A 22,214-nucleotide genomic window follows, 5' to 3' on the forward strand; every position below is an offset into this window, starting at 1 on the left:
GCAAAGTCTAGAGTCCCCATCGAACTTGTCCGGCAATGATAAACGGAGGCTGGATGCGGCCACTCGTTGCGGAGGAGGTGCAGGAGCTGGCGGAGGAGATAGTTGCTGAAGCTGTGGTAGAAGCTGCTGTAGCATAACAGTCAGTTGAGACAGCTGGTGGCCTTGTTGCGCTATCTGTTGCGACTGCTGGGCGACCACCGTGGTAAGGTCAGCGACAACTGGCAGCGGGACCTCAGAGGGATCCATGGCCGGATCTACTGTCAGGATTCGGCAGGCTGGAGGTGGATCCTCTGTGTCAGAGAGGGATTAGCGTGGACCGCGCCGGTGGACCGGTTCTAAGTTGCTACTGGTATTCACCAGAGCCCGCCGCAAAGCGGGATGGTCTTGCAACGGCGGTAGCAACCAGGTCGTATCCACCGGCAACGGCTCAACCTCTCTGACTGCTGAGATAGGCGCGGTACAAGGGATTAGGCAAGAGCAAGGTCGGACGTAGCAGAAGGTCAGGGCAGGCAGCAAGGATCGTAGTCAGGGGCAACGGCAAGAGGTCTGGAACACTGGCTTGAGACACACAAGGAAACGCTTTCACTGGCACAATGGCAACAATATCCGGCAAGGAAGTGAAGGGGAAGTGAGGTTATATAGGGAAGTGCACAAGTGAACATACTAATCAGAACCAGGCGCCAATCAGTGGCGCACCGGCCCTTTAAATCGCAGAGAGCCGGCGCGCGCGCCCTAGGGAGCGGGGCCGCGCGTGCCGGGACAGAACAGATGGGGAACGAGTCTGGTAAGCGGGCCGGAATGCGAATCGCGAGCAGGCTCGTCCCGCATCGCGAATCGCATCCCGGCTAGGGACATTATCGCAGCGCTCCCAGTCAGCGGGTCTGACCGGGGCACTGCGAACAGGAGAACGCTGCGAGCGCTCCGGGGAGGAGCGGGGACCCGGAGCGCTTGGCGTAACAACTTCTCAATGCGGACAGAAAGATTCTGGCAAAAGTGCTGTTTAACCGGCTGGTGGAGTTTGCACCCCGGCTCCTTTCGGGGGCTCAGCATTGCTCTGTTCCGGGCCGCAGTACATTTAGTGCTGTGCTCAGTGTCCGGGAGGCTGTGGAGCAGGGAAGGGCTGGCCACTGGAAGGGGTACTTGCTGTCCTTGGATCAGGCAAAAGCGTTTGATCGGGTTAACCATGAGTACCTCTGGTCTGTTCTTCTGAGATATGGCCTGCCGGGGGGGTTTGTTGATTGGCTTAAGACCTTGTATGCAGGGGCAGAGAGTTTCCCGCTTGTGAATGGGTGGATTGGTCGCTCCTTTGAGGTTGGGTCTGGTGTCCGTCAGGGTTGTCCTTTAAGCCCTTTGCTGTACGTGTTTGCAATTGATCCTTTCCTTGGGGGGATTGATTGTGGACCGTTGGCGGGGTTGAGAATGGACCTGGCAGTGCCGGATTCGGCTCTGAGCGCGGTAGCGTATGCTGATGATGTCACTGTGTTTGTCTCCTCACAAGAGGAGGTCAGATGGGTGATGTCAGAGGTGGACCGCTACTCGGAGGCATCCAGGTCCAAGATCAACCATGATAAGTGTTACGATTCGGCAGGCTGGAGGTGGATCCTCTGTGTCAGAGAGGGATTGGCGTGGACCGTGTCGGTGGACCGGTTCTAAGTTGCTACTGGTTTTCACCAGAGCCCGCCACAAAGCGGGATGGTCTAGCAGCGGCGGTAGCAACCAGGTCGTATCCACCGGCAACGGCTCAACCTCTCTGACTGCTGAGATAGGCGCGGTACAAGGGATTAGGCAAGAGCAAGGTCGGACGTAGCAGAAGGTCAGGGCAGGCAGCAAGGATCGTAGTGAGGGGCAACGGCAGGAGGTCAGGAACACAGGCTAGGAACACACAAGGGAACGCTTTCACTGGCACAATGGCAACAAGATCTGGCAAGGGAGTGCAGGGGAAGTGAGGTAATATAGCCAGGGAGCAGGTGGAAGCTAATTAGGCTGATTGGGCCAGGCACTAATCATTGGTGCACTGGCCCTTTAAATCTAGAGAGCTGGTGCGCGCGCGCCCTAAGGAGCGGAGCCGCGCGCGCCAGGACGTGACAGCCGGGGGCCGGGACAGGTGAGTGACTTGGGATGCGATTCGCGAGCGGGCGCGCCCCGCTATGCGAATCGCATCCCCGCCGGCAGAGTCAGTGCAGCGCTCCCGGTCAGCGGGTCTGACCGGGGCGCTGCAGAGAGAGGAACGCCGCAAGCGCTCTGGGGAGGAGCAGGGACCCGGAGCGCTCGGCGTAACAATAAGTGTGAGAGTCTCTGGCTGGGAGGGGGAGATCCTAGTTTTGATCTCCCAGATGCCCTTCCAGAGCCCCAGGAATCTGCAAAAGTTCTCGGCATTGAATTTGGCCAAGGGGATTACCCCAAACAAAACTGGGACAGCAGGCTTAAGATCGCCGCTCAGAAGGTGGATCAGTGGAAGGGTTGGTCTTTGACCCTCCGGGAAAGGGTTAACCTGATCAAAACATTCCTGCTCCCTTTGTTGATATATCTGGGCAGTGTATGCATGTTGCCAGAACCTCTATGGACCCGGGTCTACAGTGTGTTCTTTCAAATGTTATGGGGGAATAAACTGAACCTAGTGAAGAGGGAGGTTACTTACCATTCAAGGAGACTAGGGGGGTTGTGTATGGTCAACCCTGTGGTGTTCCTAGTGAATACCTTTCTTAAGACCAATATAGCAAACCTCTGGTAAGAGAGGGCTCCTCTGTGGGTATCCTCCTGTAGGGGATTGTTTCAGCCTTTCTTCCAGGAATGGGAGACAGGAGGGCAAGTGAAGGATCTTCGCACACCACACGGGCATCTCCTGGCTTATGCTACCCCGGTTCTGAAGGTTATTCGTCGGTGGGGTCTGGGGATGGGGGAGATTAGGACTCTGTCAAGGAAATTCCTTGACAAGAGGGTCCTGTCTTCTCATTTCCAGAGGCCATTGGCGCTCAAGGACTGCCCAAGTCGGGATCTGGAGGTGGGTTTCGAATTTTTGAATTCTATCAGGATCCCCTTGAAGTTTTGGGACTTGACTTGGCGCTGCTTCCATGGGAAAATGTGTGTGAGGGACAATCTGAAGTGCAGGAGCTCTGATGACCGGGGATGTCCCCGCGAAGAGTGTGGAGGCATGCTGGAAAGCATGGAGCATTTTCTGCTTCATTGTCCCTTTAACACAGAGGTTTACACCAGGGTGGGCGCTTCCATTGTTTGGCTTCGGCTGGCCAGTCTCTCCTATGCGGAATGGGCCTATGGGGCATTCAGAAACCTTGGAGGCTGGGACCGGTGCACTTTATTCCTAGTCAGCTCAGTGGTTAGGTACTACACGTGGAACGCACGGTGTTTAGTGTCGACGCAGCATAAAATCCTCCCTGTTGATGTGGTGGCTAGGAACATTCTCGGTGACCTGGTGAAGGTGCGTTCTCTGGAGTATGAGAGGCTGGGTGCTGGCAGGGCCTCTCGTCTGTGGAGGGGCTCTGCCTTTAAAGTGCCTTAGCCTGTTGTCTCCCCCTGGTGGTGGGCTGATGATGGCACATTAGTCTTTTTGTTTTGAGCAGTTGGTTTATGGTAATATAAGGCTTGCAGGCACTGAACTTGAGCTTTAGGGGTTTGTTGTTTGGCTTATAGTGTTATATGTATGTGTTATTGTATTTATTGTTGTAGTCTATGTGTATACTTATGTATTGTGTATATTATTAGTCTGTGTATATTTTACGTAATGTACATATTGTATATATTGTGTGATGCCACCTGGGGTTTGGGTTTAGTTTAGGTTGGGTGGTGGGTTAAAAGGGGGGAGGGGGTTTGTATGGGACTTTTATATATACAGAAAATCCTGGACTGGTTCATGGACGTCTGGTAACATGTACTGGGGGCATGGGATGCGGGACCAGCTCAGGGCCCAAAAAAAAAAAAAAAAAAAAAAAAGGGGTGTTATTTTGTTTGTGTTGGTTTTTATTATTTTGTTTATATTATTATTATTGTTGTTGTTATTCTTTTTGGTGTATTACTGGTATTGGGTTTTTGGTATTGCAACTGGGCCAGGAAATTCACATTTAGTATTAGTGTATATAGTTTATTAGTATGGTATGGGTATTATGGGTATTATAGGAATATGTCTTTTGTAAATATTGTATATATTTGTGTGCAGGAATGAGTGTGGGGTGGACGGACCGGTGTTGTATTTTATGCTATGGTGTTGGTTTTATGATTCGTTATATTGATATGTTCTGTCAGATATGATATGTTTATGTTTGTAATTTTTTATTGTTATGTTTGAAATTGTAATAAAAGATCTACAGGATATAACTCGGGATCAGTACAGGATAAGTAATGTATATACACAGTACCAAAACGTACCTGAATGACTTAACTCGATTATTTAGTAAAGTGAAACAACTGACCAAAACTTAAAAAAGTAATCATGTTTATTACAAAAAAGTTTTTACAAAAAAATATAAAAAGTATTTACAGCGACTTATCAAAAAAAAAAAAAAGATTGTATCCAGTGGTGGGGGGATGGGGAGGTCGTACAAACATGGCTATATACAAAGATATACACTGGACACGTATATATACAGAGACACTGCTGTAGAGGGTAGACCGATGAACACTGTGTGAGGCCGAGTTCTCCAATCTGACTAGAGTTTTCCATTAGGTGAGGTGTCCATTGCTCTACTTTTACAGACTAGTGTTATGATACCTACAATCCATGTAGTACGGCCACAAATCACACATGATTCTCGTTCTAGTGCAGTTCCTTACTGCCCGCAGTCCTTCTTCTCAGGGGTCAAGTCCTTCAAAAAAAAAAAAAGTGAGGGAACTCATACAAGATCTCCACTCAAGGGTTGGTCCTGCAGGACTCCTGCTAATGGGAATGGTGTTCCTGCTATATAAAAAAATTAAAAAAAAGTGCAGGAACTCAGTTCCCATGCAGGACTTGAGCCCTGCTTCTTCTCATTGAGAAGCATAAACATCAGCATTGTGAGTAGATATGGGCTGGTAACTGGGCACAGATGCTGTTCTGGTAAATGACTGGAGATGGTGGAGGGCTTTCGGGCCCCAATTCGGACATGAGTAGGTAAGCATACTTAAGAGGTTGTCGTGGAGGGATCGAACTTGTCCTAGGGGATAGGAGCCCATCACACGTCTCTAAAACTGTGTACTCAAAGCTGGATCCTGGACTCTGCTTCCCTTCTTCTGAGTTGAGGGAGTCCTCTCTCAGGATAGTTAGAGAGCCAGGCTTCTGCCCGGTAGGATCGCCCCCGCTCTCCTCCACAGATGGGACCTCCTCAATGGTTGTCTCCCTCACCGCGTCCTGTGCTCTTCCCTCATTCCGGGAGGTCTTCTCCTGACTAGGAGCCTCTGTTGGTCTCTGTAGCTCCATCTGGACATTTATTTGTCTCTCAGCTCCCAACCATGCTGAGAAGTGGGGCAAAAAAGTGTCATCTAGGGCCACGTAGCTGTCTTTGGGCAGCAGTTGTGCAGTAGGTGGAGGAGGGGGCATCGCATTGGGGAGTTCTGAGAGGATTTCTAGTGTAGAGATCGGACAGTCATGAAAAAAATTCCTAGAGATCCATGTAAGGTCCGTCTGATCTAACCACAGCTGGAAAATATAACAAAACAATGTGAATCTATCTATCTATCTATCTATCTATCTCATATCTATCTATCTATCTATCTATCTCATATCTATCTCATATCTATCTATCTCATATCTATCTATCTATCTATCTATCTATCTCATATCTATCTATCTATCTCATATCTATCTAACTCATATCTATCTATCTCGTATCTATCTATCTCATATCTATCTCATATCTATCTCATATCTATCTATCTATCTATCTCATATATATCTATCTATCTCATATCTATCTATCTATCGATCCATCTATCTCATGTCTATCTATCTATCTCATGTCTATCTATCTATCTCATATCTATCTATCTATCTATCTATCTCATATCTATCTATCTATCAATCTATTGATCCATCTATCTATCTCATATCTATCTCATATCTATCTCATATATATCTATCTCATGTCTATCTATCTATCTATCTATTGATCCATCTATCTATCTCATATCTATCTATCTCATATCTATCTATCTATCTATCTCATATATATCTATCTATCTCATATCTATCTCATATCTATCTCATATCTATCTCATATATATCTATCTCATATCTATCTTTCTATCTAAAAACATTTTGCCAGTACCTTAAAATTTCCTTTATGAGTTGTATACAGCTCCTTGAAGTGATGTTCTGGACTTGGGATTTTTGGCCACACCTTCTTCTGGAGGAACCTACCAAGGTACAGTAGGTAAGATTAGGTAAGTCACTGACACTGAATTGGGTTGTTATCACGTCTCATGTGAATGTCACCTACCTCTTCTGACATGTGATCCATATGATGATGGCCGCGATGAGGATGAGGCCCCCGGTCACATATAGTATAACATGAAGGACGTCCACAGCTGAGGAGACCACAGAAAGGAGACATGAGGTCAGTGATCTCTGCTATAGATAGTTTTGCAACAGCTGTAGGCACCCTGGTTGGGAAACACTGGTATAAGCAGATCACTGAGTACTCACCATCTGATGTTCTGACATGAACCTCCGACCACTGACTCCAGTATCCGTCTAATAACCCGTCCGCCTTCACTCTGATACTGAGCGAGTACTCAGCCCCTCTAACAATACCATCCAGGAACAGCTTCACATAGCCCTTCTGTGCTGCCACCTGGATGATGGGGGTTATATACCGATCATGTGTGCACTGATCATATATACTGTCATCATACATCACTAATACTGTCATCATACATTACTGATCATATATACTGTCATCATACATTACTGATACTGTCATCATACATCACTGATACTGTCATCATACATTACTGATCATATATACTGTCATCATACATTACTGATACTGTCATCATACATTACTGATACTGTCATCATACATTACTGATACTGTCATCATACATTACTAATACTGTCATCATACATCACTGATACTGTAATCATACATTACTGATCATATATACTGTCATCAGACATTACTGATCATATATACTGTCATCATACATTACTGATACTGTCATCATACATTACTGATACTGTCATCATACATTACTAATACTGTCATCATACATCACTGATACTGTCATCATACATTACTGATACTGTCATCATACATTACTGATCATATATACTGTCATCATACATTACTGATACTGGCATCATACATTACTAATACTGTCATCATACATTACTGACCATATATACTGTCATCATACATTACTGATACTGTCATCATACATTACTGATACTGTCATCATACATTACTAATACTGTCATCATACATCACTGATCATATATACTGTCATCATACATTACTGATACTGTCATCATACATTACTGATACTGTCATCATACATTACTGATACTGTCATCATACATTACTAATACTGTCATCATACATCACTGATCATATATACTGTCATCATACATTACTGATACTGTCATCATACATTACTGATACTGTCATCATACATTACTGATCATATATACTGTCATCATACATTACTGATCATATATACTGTCATCATACATTACTGATACTGTCATCACACATTACTGATCATATATACTGTCATCATACATTACTGATCATATATACTGTCATCATACATCACTAATACTGTCATCATACATTACTGATACTGTCATCATACATTACTGATCATATATACTGTCATCATACATTACTGATCATATATACTGTCATCATACATTACTGATACTGTCATCACACATTACTGATCATATATACTGTCATCATACATTACTGATCATATATACTGTCATCATACATTACTGATACTGTCATCACACATTACTGATCATATATACTGTCATCATACATTACTGATCATATATACTGTCATCATACATCACTAATACTGTCATCATACATCACTGATCATATATACTGTCATCATACATTACTGATCATATATACTGTCATCATACATTACTGATACTGTCATCATACATTACTAATACTGTCATCATACATCACTGATACTGTCATCATACATCACTAATACTGTCATCATACATCACTGATCATATATACTGTCATCATACATTACTGATCATACATACTGTCATCATACATCACTGATACTGTAATCATACATTACTGATCATATATACTGTCATCATACATTACTGATCATATATACTGTCATCATACATTACTGATCATATATACTGTCGTCATATATCACTGATACTGTCATCATACATTACTAATACTGTCATCATACATTACTGATCATATATACTGTCATCATACATTACTGATACTGTCATCACACATTACTGATCATATATACTGTCATCATACATCACTGATACTGTCATCATACATTACTAATACTGTCATCATACATTACTAATACTGTCATCATACATTACTGATCATATATACTGTCATCACACATTACTGATCATATATACTGTCATCATACATTACTGATACTGTCATCATACATTACTGATACTGTCATCATACATTACTGATCATATATACTGTCATCATACATTACTGATCATATATACTGTCATCATACATTACTAATACTGTCATCATACATTACTGATCATATATACTGTCATCAGACATTACTGATCATATATACTGTCATCATACATTACTGATACTGTCATCATACATTACTGATCATATATACTGTCATCATACATTACTAATACTGTCATCATACATCACTGATCATATATACTGTCATCATACATCACTGATACCGTCATCATACATTACTGATCATATATACTGTCATCATACATCACTGATACCGTCATCATACATTACTGATACTGTCATCATACATTACTGATCATATATACTCTCATCATACATTACTAAGACTGTCATCATACATTACTAATACTGTCATCATACATTACTGATCATTTATACTGTCATCATATATTACTGATCATATATACTGTCATCATACATTACTGATCATATATACTGTCATCATACATTACTGATCATATATACTGTCATCATACATTAATGATACTGTCATCATACATTACTGATCATATATACTGTCATCATACATTACTGATCATATATACTGTCATCATACATTAATGATACTGTCATCATACATTACTGATCATATATACTGTCATCATACATTACTGATCATATATACTATCATCATACATTAATGATCATATATACTGTCATCATACATTACTGATCATATATACTGTCATCACACATTACTGATCATATATACTGTCATCATACATTACTGATACTGTCATCATACATTACTGATCATATATACTGTCATCATACATTACTGATCATATATACTATCATCATACATTAATGATCATATATACTGTCATCATACATTACTGATACTGTCATCACACATTACTGATCATATATACTGTCATCATACATCACTGATCATATATACTGTCGTCATACATTAATGATACTGTCATCATACATTACTGATCATATATACTCTCATCATACATTAATGATACTGTCATCATACATTACTGATCATATATACTGTCATCACACATTACTGATCATATATACTGTCATCATACATTAATGATACTGTCATCATACATTACTGATCATATATACTGTCATCATACATTACTGATCATATATACTGTCATCATACATTACTGATACTGTCATCACACATTACTGATCATATATACTGTCATCATACATTACTGATCATATATACTGTCATCATACATTACTGATACTGTCATCACACATTACTGATCATATATACTGTCATCATACATCACTGATCATATATACTGTCGTCATACATTAATGATACTGTCATCATACATTACTGATCATATATACTCTCATCATACATTAATGATACTGTCATCATACATTACTGATCATATATACTGTCATCACACATTACTGATCATATATACTGTCATCATACATTACTGATCATATATACTGTCATCATACATTACTGATCATATATACTGTCGTCATACATCACTGATACTGTCATCATACATTACTAATACTGTCATCATACATTACTGATCATATATACTGTCATCATACATTACTGATACTGTCATCACACATTACTGATCATATATACTGTCATCATACATCACTGATACTGTCATCATACATTACTAATACTGTCATCATACATTACTGATCATATATACTGTCATCACACATTACTGATCATATATACTGTCATCATACATTACTGATACTGTCATCATACATTACTGATACTGTCATCATACATTACTGATCATATATACTGTCATCATACATTACTGATCATATATACTGTCATCATACATTACTAATACTGTCATCATACATTACTGATCATATATACTGTCATCAGACATTACTGATCATATATACTGTCATCATACATTACTGATACTGTCATCATACATTACTGATCATATATACTGTCATCATACATTACTAATACTGTCATCATACATCACTGATCATATATACTGTCATCATACATCACTGATACCGTCATCATACATTACTGATCATATATACTGTCATCATACATCACTGATACCGTCATCATACATTACTGATACTGTCATCATACATTACTGATCATATATACTCTCATCATACATTACTAAGACTGTCATCATACATTACTAATACTGTCATCATACATTACTGATCATTTATACTGTCATCATATATTACTGATCATATATACTGTCATCATACATTACTGATCATATATACTGTCATCATACATTACTGATCATATATACTGTCATCATACATTAATGATACTGTCATCATACATTACTGATCATATATACTGTCATCATACATTACTGATCATATATACTGTCATCATACATTAATGATACTGTCATCATACATTACTGATCATATATACTGTCATCATACATTACTGATCATATATACTATCATCATACATTAATGATCATATATACTGTCATCATACATTACTGATCATATATACTGTCATCACACATTACTGATCATATATACTGTCATCATACATTACTGATACTGTCATCATACATTACTGATCATATATACTGTCATCATACATTACTGATCATATATACTATCATCATACATTAATGATCATATATACTGTCATCATACATTACTGATACTGTCATCACACATTACTGATCATATATACTGTCATCATACATCACTGATCATATATACTGTCATCATACATTACTGATCATATATACTGTCATCATACATTACTGATCATATATACTATCATCATACATTACTGATACTGTCATCACACATTACTGATCATATATACTGTCATCATACATTACTGATCATATATACTGTCATCATACATTACTGATACTGTCATCACACATTACTGATCATATATACTGTCATCATACATCACTGATCATATATACTGTCGTCATACATTAATGATACTGTCATCATACATTACTGATCATATATACTCTCATCATACATTAATGATACTGTCATCATACATTACTGATCATATATACTGTCATCACACATTACTGATCATATATACTGTCATCATACATTACTGATCATATATACTGTCATCATACATTACTGATACTGTCATCATACATTACTGATCATATATACTGTCATCATACATTACTGATCATATATACTGTCATCATACATTACTGATCATATATACTGTCATCATACATACTGATAAGATATTCCCGTGATAATGACATCACCAGTCTTGTTCTTACCATTGGGAATGTCTCTGTTTTCTCCAGGTTGTTCTCCTCACTTGTGTATCTCACTTCATACGTCATGGAATTAGACATCTGATCATTAGAAGTGTCATTCAGGATGATCAGCAGCCCCCGCGGCTTCAGCTGCTCTTTTACTGTGATGTCTCTAATGGGCTCCACGTAAACTACAGAGAGAAGGAGAATGTCTGGTTTTGTGGGGGTTTAGTTCCCATCATTATTTGGGCTCACCAATGTTCTGCTCCATCATAGGGGCACAACACCAAAAATGATGCCATCTGCTGCATATCGAAAACCAACAGTGCCCGACAGACCCCATTGACTATAATAGGATCAGTCAGGTTTCCAGCATTTAAAGGGGTACTCCGATAGAAAACATTTTTTTTTTTTTTTAATCAACTGATGCCAGAAAGTTGAACAGATTTGTAAATGACATCTATTTAAAAATCTTAATCCTTCCAGCACTTATCAGCTGCTGTATGCTCTATAGCAGTGGTCTTCAACCTGCGGACCTCCAGATGTTGCAAAACTACAACTCCCAGCATGCCCGGACAGCCGTTGGCTGTCCGGGCATGCTGGGAGTTGTAGTTTTTGCAACATCTGGAGGTCCGCAGGTTGAAGACCATTGCTCTATAGGAAGTTATTATCTCTTTGAATTTCTTCTCTGTCTGACCACAGTGCTCTCTGCTGCCACCTCTGTCCGTGTCAGGGAACTGTCCGGAGCAGGAGAGGTTGGCTACGGGGATTTGCTCCTGCTCTGGACAGTTCCTGACACGGACAGAGGTGGCAGCAGAGAGCACTGTGGTCAGACAGAAAGGAAATTCAAAAAGAAAAGAACTTCCTGTGGAGCATACAGCTGCTAATAAGTACTGGAAGGATTAAGATTTTTAAATAGATGTAATATTTTTTATTTATTTCTGGCATCAGTTGATTTAAAAAAACAAAAAAAGTTCTGCCGTGTAAATAGACCCTAAGTGTTAGCGTTGCGACAAGGTCTGTGCCCCATCTTGACTGGCAGTGAGACTTCTGTATACTTCGATGGGTAGCGGGTTTCTTACCAACATGCTCATGCAACATCTGGAGGTCCGCAGGTTGAAGACCACTGCTCTATAGGAAGTTATTTTCTCTTTGAATTTCTTCTCCGTCTGACCACAGTGCTCTCTGCTGACACCTCTGTCCGTGTCAGGAACTGTCCAGAGCAGGAGAGGTTTGCTACGGGGATTTGCTCTTGCTCTGGACAGTTCCTGACACGGACAGAAGTGTCAGCAGAGAGCACTGTGGTCAGACAGAAAGGAAATTCAAAAAGAAAAGAACTTCCTGTGGAGCATACAGCTGCTAATAAGTACTGGAAGGATTAAGATTTTTAAATAGATGTAATTTTTTTTATTTTTTTTATTTCTGGCACCAGTTGATTTAAAAAAAACAAAAACAAAAAAAAAGTTCTGCCGTGTAAATAGACCCTAAGTGTTAGCGTTGCGACAAGGTCTGTGCCCCATCTTGAGTGACAGTGAGACTTCTGTATACTTCGATGGGTAGCGGGTTTCTTACCAACATGCTCTGTTTTACAGTCTCGGCTAAAGATGTTGTTGTCCCGAGTATCTACCACGGTGATGTGCTCAGGATGCATGGCATATAAATCTACGTGGTTTTCTGGAAACTGGCATACGTGCCACCAGGTGCCATTCGACGCTGTCACTGTTGTTAACTTGCAGGTTTCAGTCTGACTAGAAAACAGAATAAAAGAAATTAAAGTCAGAGTTGTTGGCTAGGACATATTGGAGCATAAAAATACCTTTAGTGTCAGGCCTTGGTTTTGCATGTTAGGCTGGGTTCACACTACGTTTTTCAACTGCGGTTCCCGCATACGTTTTCCATCAAAAACCGTATGGGGAAAAAACGGATGGAACAGTATGGGAAAAAGTAAACCGTATGCGTTTTTAAACAGTATACTGTTTTTAAAAGTGCATACAGTTCCGTCAGTTTTTATAGAAAAAAAAACAATACGTTTTTGAAAATTTTGTCAATTTTTAATGGGAGGGGTCTTGGGTGGGGACTTTAGGATTCAAATGCGCATGTGCAAAGTAAAAACGTATATGTTTTTCCCGTATGGAACCGTATACATGTGCGTTTCCCATTGACGTCCATGTAAAAAAAAAACGTATGCGGTTGCAGTACGGTTTTTAAACCGGAGTCAAAACCGTGGTTGACCACGATTTTGTCTCCAGTTTAAAAACTGCAACCGCATACGTTTTTTTTAACATGGACGTCAATGGGAAACGCACATGTATACGGTTCCATACAGTAAAAACGTATACCTTTTTACTTTGCACATGCGCATTTGAATCCTAAAGGCCCCACCCAAGACCCCTCCCATTAAAAATGGACAACATTTTTAAAAACGTATTGGTTTTTTTTTTCTATAAAAACTGACGGAACTGTATGCACTTTTAAAAACAGTATACTGTTTAAAAACGCATACGGTTTACTTTTTTCCATACTGTTCCATCCATTTTTTTCCCATGCGTATGCGTGAACCGTAGTTGAAAAACGTAGTGTGAACCCAGCCTAAATGTTTTTAGAAGGGGGTTGTGGCGTAAAGGGGGTGTCTCATCAGTGGTAACCACTTTTAGATAGAAGACGGTTGGGCACCCATGTAGTGGCTGTGGCCAGGCAGAGGGAAGTATACACCACACAGACAGCCAGTACATGTTGTATTCCATGGTGGACATTCAGATGAATATATGGCTATATCTTAAAGGGGTACTCCTGTGGAAAACTTTTTTTTTTTTTTTTTTTAAATCAACTGGTGCCAGAAAGTTAAACAGATTTGTAAATCACTTCTATTAAAAAAATCTTAATCCTTCCAGTACTTTTTAGGGGCTGTATACTAAAGAGAAATCCAAAAAACAGAAATGCATTTCCTGTGATGTCCTGACCACAGTGCTCTCTGCTGACCTCTGCTGTACACTTTAGGAACTGTCCAGAGCAGCATATGTTTGCTATGGGGATTTTGGACAGTTCCTAAAATGGACAGCAGAGGTCAGCAGAGAGCACTGTGGTCAGGGCATCAGAGTCATTTACAAATCTGTATAACTGTTTGGCACCAGTTGATTTAAAAAAAAATAGTTTTTCCACCGAGGTAAGTCCTATAGAGGTCCCCCCCCCCCCCATTCTGTAAAGCAGTGGTCTTCAACCTGCGGACCTCCAGATGTTGCAAAACTACAACTCCCAGTATGCCCGGACATGTATTTCTCTTTAGTATACAGCCCCTAAAAAGTATTGGAAGGATTAAGATTTTTTAATAGAAGTAATTTACAAATCTGTTTAACTTTCAGGCACCAGTTGATTTAAAATAAAAAAAAAAGGTTTCCACGGGAGCACCCCTGGTGGAAAACAATTTTTTTTAAATCAATTGGTACCACAAAGGTAAACAGATTTGTAATTTACTTCTATTTAAAAATATTCATCCTTCCAGTACTTATCAGCTGCTGTAGGCTCCACAGGAAGTTGTGTAGTTCTTTTCAGTCTGACCACAGTGCTCTTTGCTGACATCTCTGTCCATGTCAGGAACTGTCCAGAGCACGAGAGGTTTTCTATGGGGATTTGTTCGCGCTCTGGACAGTCCCTGACACGGACAGGGGTGGCAGCAGAGAGTACTGTGGTCAGACAGATAAGTACTGGAAGGATTAAGATTCTTAAATAGAACTCATTTACAAATCTGTATAACTGTTTGGCACCAGTTGATTAGAGGTCCGCCCCCCCCCCCCCCCCCCATTCTGTAAAGCAGTGGTCTTCAACCTGCGGACCTCCAGATGTTGCAAAACTACAACTCCCAGCATGCCCGGACAGCCAACGGCTGTCCGAGCATGCTGTGAGTTGTAGTTTTGCAACATCTGGAGGTCCGCAGGTTGAGGACCACTGCTGTAAAGTGTTCTCCTACCAGGACTGGATTTACATTGCTGGATTCTGCATTCACACGACCTTTGATACCAAAAACTCGGCCCCATTCAGGAATACCTTGATTTTTTTTTTTTTTTTTTAAACAAATAAAACTTTACCACTTTGCTCTATTCTTTCAATAATCTTAAACCACAGTGGTGATACTCACTCTTTATAGTAAAATATATAGCTGGAGGCGTCTGGTCTGTTGCTTTCCCAGAAACACGTAAGATCATAGGTGGTCATTGTAAAGCAGAAAGGAATCACAGACTTATTGTCGATGACGCTGTACACTGTGAACACAAGAGAAGGGAAGGTTGGTTATTCATGCGGACATTATGGCAAACTAGTCCCAACTCTTCCCTGCAATACATTTAGGCACCAAGATGAGGTTGAGGCAGTGTTCACACAACAGAATTTCCAAGCAGAATCCGGCTGGAAATTCTACTTGGAAATTCTTCAATAGGACTCTGCTGCAACGTGCACATGGGGGAATTATGGTGGCAAAATCTGCCGGGAAATGGATTACCATCTAGTGCCGGCATCCTCTGTCATGTGAACATACTAGGGATCGACCGATTAACGGTTTTGATATTGATTTTATCAGCCGATATTCACGATTTTGGACATTATCAGTATCGGCAATTACCTTGCCGATATGCCGATAATGCCCCGCCCCCCAGCCAGAGATCGCTGCCCCATTGCCTCCCCCATCCCCGGTTTTATAGTTACCTGTTCCCGGGGTCCGCGCTGCTTCTGGGTCCTGCGACGTCCTGCGTTATTGCTGTGTGCTGCGCAATGACGAGTGACGTTCTCAATGCGACGTCACTGTCAGCGCGCACAGTGATAGCTCAGGACGCCACCGGAGCCAGAAGTAGCGCAGACCCCGGGAACAGGTAATTATAAAACCGGGGATCGGGGAGGCAATGGGGTGGCGGCGGGGGTTGGACTCTGGATCGTCAGGGGGAGAGAAGCGGGCGGCGGCGATCTCTGGCCAGAGGATAGGCAGGGGGGGAGCAGCGGGGGTGGTTGGGCTATGGACCGGCAGGGGGAGAGAAGCGGGCAGCGGCGGTCTCTGGCCAGAGGATAGGCAGGGGGGGAGCAGCGGGGGTGGTTGGGCTATGGACCGGCAGGGGGAGAGAAGCGGGCAGCGGCGGTCTCTGGCCAGAGGATAGGCAGGGGGGGAGCAGCGGCGGTGGTTGGGCTATGGACCGGCAGGGGGAGAGAAGCGGGCAGCGGCGGTCTCTGGCCAGAGGATAGGCAGGGGGGCAGCGGCAGTGGTGGTTGGACTATGGACCGGCAGGGGAGAGAAGCGGGCGGCGGCGGTCTATGGCCAGAAGATAGGCAGGGGGGCAGCGGCAGTGGTGGTTGGACTATGGACCGGCAGGGGGAGAGAAGCGGGCAGCGGCGGTCTATGGCCAGAGGATAGGCAGGGGGCAGCGGCAGTGGTGGTTGGACTATGGACCGGCAGGGGGAGAGCAGCGGGCGGCGGCGGTCTCTGGCCAGAGGATAGGCAGGGGGGAGCAGCGGCAGTGGTTGGACTATGGACCGTCAGGGGGAGAGAAGCAGGCAGCGGCGGTCTCTGGCCAGAGGATAGGCAGGGGGGGCAGCGGCAGTGGTGGTTGGACTAGGGATGACCCCAGGACATGCAGGGGGAGAGAAGCGGGTGGCGGCGGCGGTCTCTGGCCCCGCAAAGGCCACTGCAGTTCATTGCTTTAAAGCGCCCGCTTTAAATCATTGATCTGCAGCGGCTTCTGCGCGGCCGGGGGGTATAAGTTATCGGCTATCGGCCTCAAAGTTCACTGATTATCGGTATCGACCCTAAAAAATCTATATCGGTCGATCCCTAGAACATACCCTAATAGTGATTTTATCATATCGACTATCGACTGTGGCATAAGACGGCACATAGACTTGCATTAAGTTGTGTGTTGGTGCTGAAGTTCCACTATTGTCTTTACTGTCCATGGAGCATCTTTCCTGAAGCATTGTGGTCTTGGACAAACTTGAGAGGGGCTGCACATTTTTAATTTCTTGGAAAATGGTGGCTTCCTTTTTGTTTCCCTCCATATGCGCTATTCTTGTCCAGTGTCTTACTTAAAGTGGACACTTAAAGGGGTACTCCGGTGGAAAACTTTTTTTTCTTTTTTTTTAAATCAACTGGTGCCAGAAAGTTAAACAGATTTTTAAATTAGGGAAAATATATGTATATACCAGTCCTCAAGAACACTAGGGATGTGTAGAATAAAGAGGAAAGAAAATAGTGGATCTAATAAGGATTTATTAATATATGTATATATGTAAGTAAATGCAAATAAATCACCAATCACTCTGCAGGGCCCTTGCAGGAATGAATTGGTAATAATTATTACCAATTCATTCCTGCAAGGGCCCTGCAGAGTGATTGGTGATTTATTTGCATTTACTTACATATATACATATATTAATAAATCCTTATTAGATCCACTATTTTCTTTCCTCTTTATTCTACACATCCCTAGTGTTCTTGAGGACTGGTATATACATATATTTTCCCATTTTTTGACTAGGCCTGATTGGGCGAAGGCATCACCTTTAACCTCGAACACTCTCCTTACCTTTATCTTTAAGTGAGCTACACATCCTATTGTCCAGATTTTTTAATTACTTCTATTAAAAAATCTTAATCCTTCCAGTACTTATTAGCTGCTGAATACTACAGAGGAAATTATTTTCTTTTTGGAACACAGAGCTCTCTGCTCACATCACGAGCACAGTGCTCTCTGCTGACATCTCTGTCCATTTTTAGGAACTGTCCAGAGCAGCATATGTTTGCTATGGGGATTTTCTCGTACTCTGGACAGTTCTTAAAATGGATAGAGGTGTCAGCAGAGAGCTCTGTGTTCCAAAAAGAAAATAATTTCCTCTGTAGTATTCAGCAGCTAATAAGTACTGGAAGGATTAAAAAATTTTAATAGAAGAAATTTACAAATCTGTTTAACTTTCTGGCACCAGTTGATTTAAATAAAAAATAGTTTTCCACTGGAGTACCCCTTTAAAGGGGTAATCCACAGGGCATAAGATGTCTAATCGTTGGATTTCGGTGGTGGGGGGACATGACGTCACACCCTGCCCCCTCTATTCATGTCTATGGGAGGGGGCGTGACGGCCATCACGCCCCCTCCCATAGACATGAATTGAGGGGGCATGGCGTGATGTCACGAGGGGGGCATGGTGTGACGTCATGACAGACTTGCATGTAGCCAGGCTTTGTGTCTCTTCAAAACTCCGAAACTGAAAGACCTTTTGTCAATTAGCAATTAGACAAGTCATAAATACAAAGTCATCAACTTTTTCTCTCTGCACTATGGATGTTTACCCCGTACTAATACTAATTTATATAACTTTTGACACCAGTTTATTTGAAAAAAATATTTTTCTCCTGAAACTCCTTTAAGAGAAAAGGATAACTCAGACTCTACTATTCATCATTTTCATGTTATCTCTGCTCTGAATGCAACTTCACAGAGAGATCTATGCACTCAAGTTTATAATATGCTGCTAAATTAGCCCCAGCCACTGCCCCTATCTGCTTGGACAATAAACCCTAAAATAGCAACTGTGCTAAGTCCTCAGGGATATATGGAAAGTCAGAAAAGCCAGATCAAATCCAAATGGATGCTAAAAGAAAATAAAAACGGAAAACAAGCCAGAGGATCAATAACCAAGAGAGCAACACAGTACAAAATCATAGAGTCAGGGAACAGGCAAGCAGGATCCAGGGAAAGCTAATAGATAAGGAAAATGCTGGGGAAGGCTATATGAGACCAACCACAGGTGTCTGCGGCCATTTATATACATATTAAAGGAAGGCATGGGACACCGGGCCGCACCCAAGGGCTCAGCATCCCAGCAACCCGATTGACGTGCTGCTCCTTTCCATCACAGGCCGGGGTCCAGAGAGTATGCAGCGCAGTAGTGTGGTCAGGTAAGTACTTGACAGATTATCTGTAGGAACAACCCCCTGCTGGGACAGGCCAGTGAAACAATGACCCTAATGGCTTTCATCCTATTCAATGGAATTGCATATTTTCAGTCTTTAAATGGGCACTATCATTAAAACATATATACAAAAACCTAGGGCCTAAGCCCGGGCCACAAGATCCCTTTTGCGAGAAACCCCCTCTATAAAATATAACTTTTATTGTTCTTATATAAAAATAATAGTGACAAGTGATTTAAAATCCAGCAATACAGTTCCAGATGTTAAAGTATATTTGGGATAAACCCACTCATGTAATATCACCAGGGTCTGCAGCCCCCTTTATTGGAATACTGGATTACTGGATTTGCTAATTAAAAACCATAATTCCTTCTGATCCAATGAAGTAAGTGTCGATCTTCCATCAGTGGTCCGGGCATGTCGTTAAGCCCCTTTAAGATGTTTTCTAGAGTAACCCTGCCCAGACCACTGATAGAAGAGCGACACTTACTTCATTGGATCTGAAGGAACAATCGATTCGTAAACGGTGCATAGGTTCCTATGACGGTTGTACTCATAGAATTATGGGTATCCTATGGAAACATTGGTACCTTCTCTCCACGGACAGAGACCTTACACCACTGATTGGAGACAGACCTAGCATTACATTTAGAAGAGGACCCAATTTACGGGATCTATTGGTCCATAGTCACCTGGAGACCTCTAGTTCAAGAGGTACTTGGCTAAGCAAATGGGCTTGCTGCGGCAGGCGACACCCAGTTCGCTACCCCCGACACGGCTCGGCCACACAGATAGCTGGGCAAGGCAAGGTTCCAGAGGATAATGCAGTAGCGTAGTCAAATGTAGCAGAAGGTCAAGGCAGGCGGCAAAGGTGCGGAGTCAAATAACGTAGCGGGAAGGACTGGATACACGGGTAAGGCTAACAGGCAATAAGGAACGCTTACATTTCAGGCTAGGGGAACTGAAGATCCAGCAGGGAAGTGCAAGAGGTGCAGGGGCTTATAATGTGGTGTCACGTGCAAACACTAATTATGGGCACACTGGCCCTTTAAATTTCAGAGCTCCGGCATGCGCGCAACCCTGTCTCCTAGTGCCAGAGCCAAGACACAGAAGCAGCGGAGCAGGGTGACTGACGGGCTGGGATTCGCATGCGGGAGCGTCCCGCGATGCGAATCCCAGCCCCGCCGGCGGACGGGGACCCTGAGACACTGCGGCCGGAGCGCAGCGCGTATTTACTAACCCCATAGACTCTCGGACCTATGACATAAGACAATTCATCAACTGCAGTAGCAGGAATATCATATATGTCGCCATGTGTTCATGTCCGAGGGTCTATGTGGGCAAGAGACGTATTTCCCAACACTTGAGCTCTATCAGAACGAAAAAGGACACCCCTATATCCCGTCACATGCAACTGTTACATAACAGCAACATCAGAGAAATACGTTTCATGGGTCTGTGTCAGTTCCATCTGGGTTCGAGATGAGGTAACATCGATCAACAATTGTTGAGAGAAGAGCCCAGATGGATACACAGATTAAAAAGTAAGACTCCGCGGGGCCTTAATGAAGGTTTTTCTTTTGCCGCCTTTCTTGATCCGTTATAAATATATTCTCTCCACCTTATGATTGCGAGTGACTATTATTACCTCCTCTGTAAAGTTTTCCCGTAATTTCCTTTAGGTTACTCCTACATAATAAACTTAGTGTGTGTCCTGACTCCTGAAGCATAATGGGACCATCACGTTTGATTGGATGATAAAAGGATACATATAGGTTATCTTTATTATGATATCTACTTGGAAGACTTGGAAGTGCCAGAAGATCAATTACTGAGGCAAATAAACAAGGCAGCAAATCAAAGTGACATGATAATAATGGAGGACTTTAATTATCCTGATATAAACTGGGAGACTGAGTCCTGTGAATCTCATATAGGAAACAGGTTTCTGACTATAGCTAAGGACAATTTTCTGTCCCAAATGGTGCAGAGCCCGACCAGAGGGGGCGCCCTACTAGACTTAATATTAACCAACAGACCTGATAGAGAGGGTACTGACAAATCCTGTTTTTTTAAGTAATTCTGGACTATCGGACTCGCTGATCTGATCATCCGGTAAATAAAAAAAATGGTACCATGTTGTTTGTCCCAAACGAGCCAAAGTAGTGACGTCACTCACCAGCTCCAACTGCATCCGATCTCTTCAAGCGGTAAGTGAGGTAGAGACGCCACCGGCCGGGGCTGTCTCCCTCTAACCGCATGCAATATCGATACAGCAGGATCCAAACACGCATCCAAGTGAACGTACGGACATTTATTTTCACTGCTCTCAAAAAATCAGGTACCTCTTCACCAAATATTATGCACCAGATCAAC

General features: G+C 42.4%; 1 protein-coding gene across 5 annotated transcripts in view; it reads right to left on the bottom strand.

Annotated features, from left to right (window-relative positions):
• Positions 1-4,452: 4,452 nt before the first annotated feature.
• EPOR (erythropoietin receptor) overlaps positions 4,453-22,214 on the bottom strand; it is a 99,496-nt gene continuing 81,734 nt past the window's right edge. For all 5 annotated transcript variants that reach the window (XM_056570395.1, XM_056570396.1, XM_056570392.1 and 2 more), the window contains 7 exons: positions 16,026-16,149; positions 13,466-13,641; positions 11,915-12,084; positions 6,632-6,779; positions 6,426-6,513; positions 6,255-6,342; positions 4,453-5,626 (listed from right to left, as the gene is read on the bottom strand). In XM_056570395.1, the coding sequence (XP_056426370.1) occupies positions 4,997-5,626; positions 6,255-6,342; positions 6,426-6,513; positions 6,632-6,779; positions 11,915-12,084; positions 13,466-13,641; positions 16,026-16,102 (1,377 nt within the window). In that variant the 5' untranslated portion in view covers positions 16,103-16,149 and the 3' untranslated portion in view covers positions 4,453-4,996. The remainder of the gene's footprint in view (positions 5,627-6,254; positions 6,343-6,425; positions 6,514-6,631; positions 6,780-11,914; positions 12,085-13,465; positions 13,642-16,025; positions 16,150-22,214) is intronic.

Source organism: Hyla sarda, chromosome 4 (assembly GCF_029499605.1).
Source record: "Hyla sarda isolate aHylSar1 chromosome 4, aHylSar1.hap1, whole genome shotgun sequence".
NCBI lineage: Eukaryota > Metazoa > Chordata > Amphibia > Anura > Hylidae > Hyla > Hyla sarda.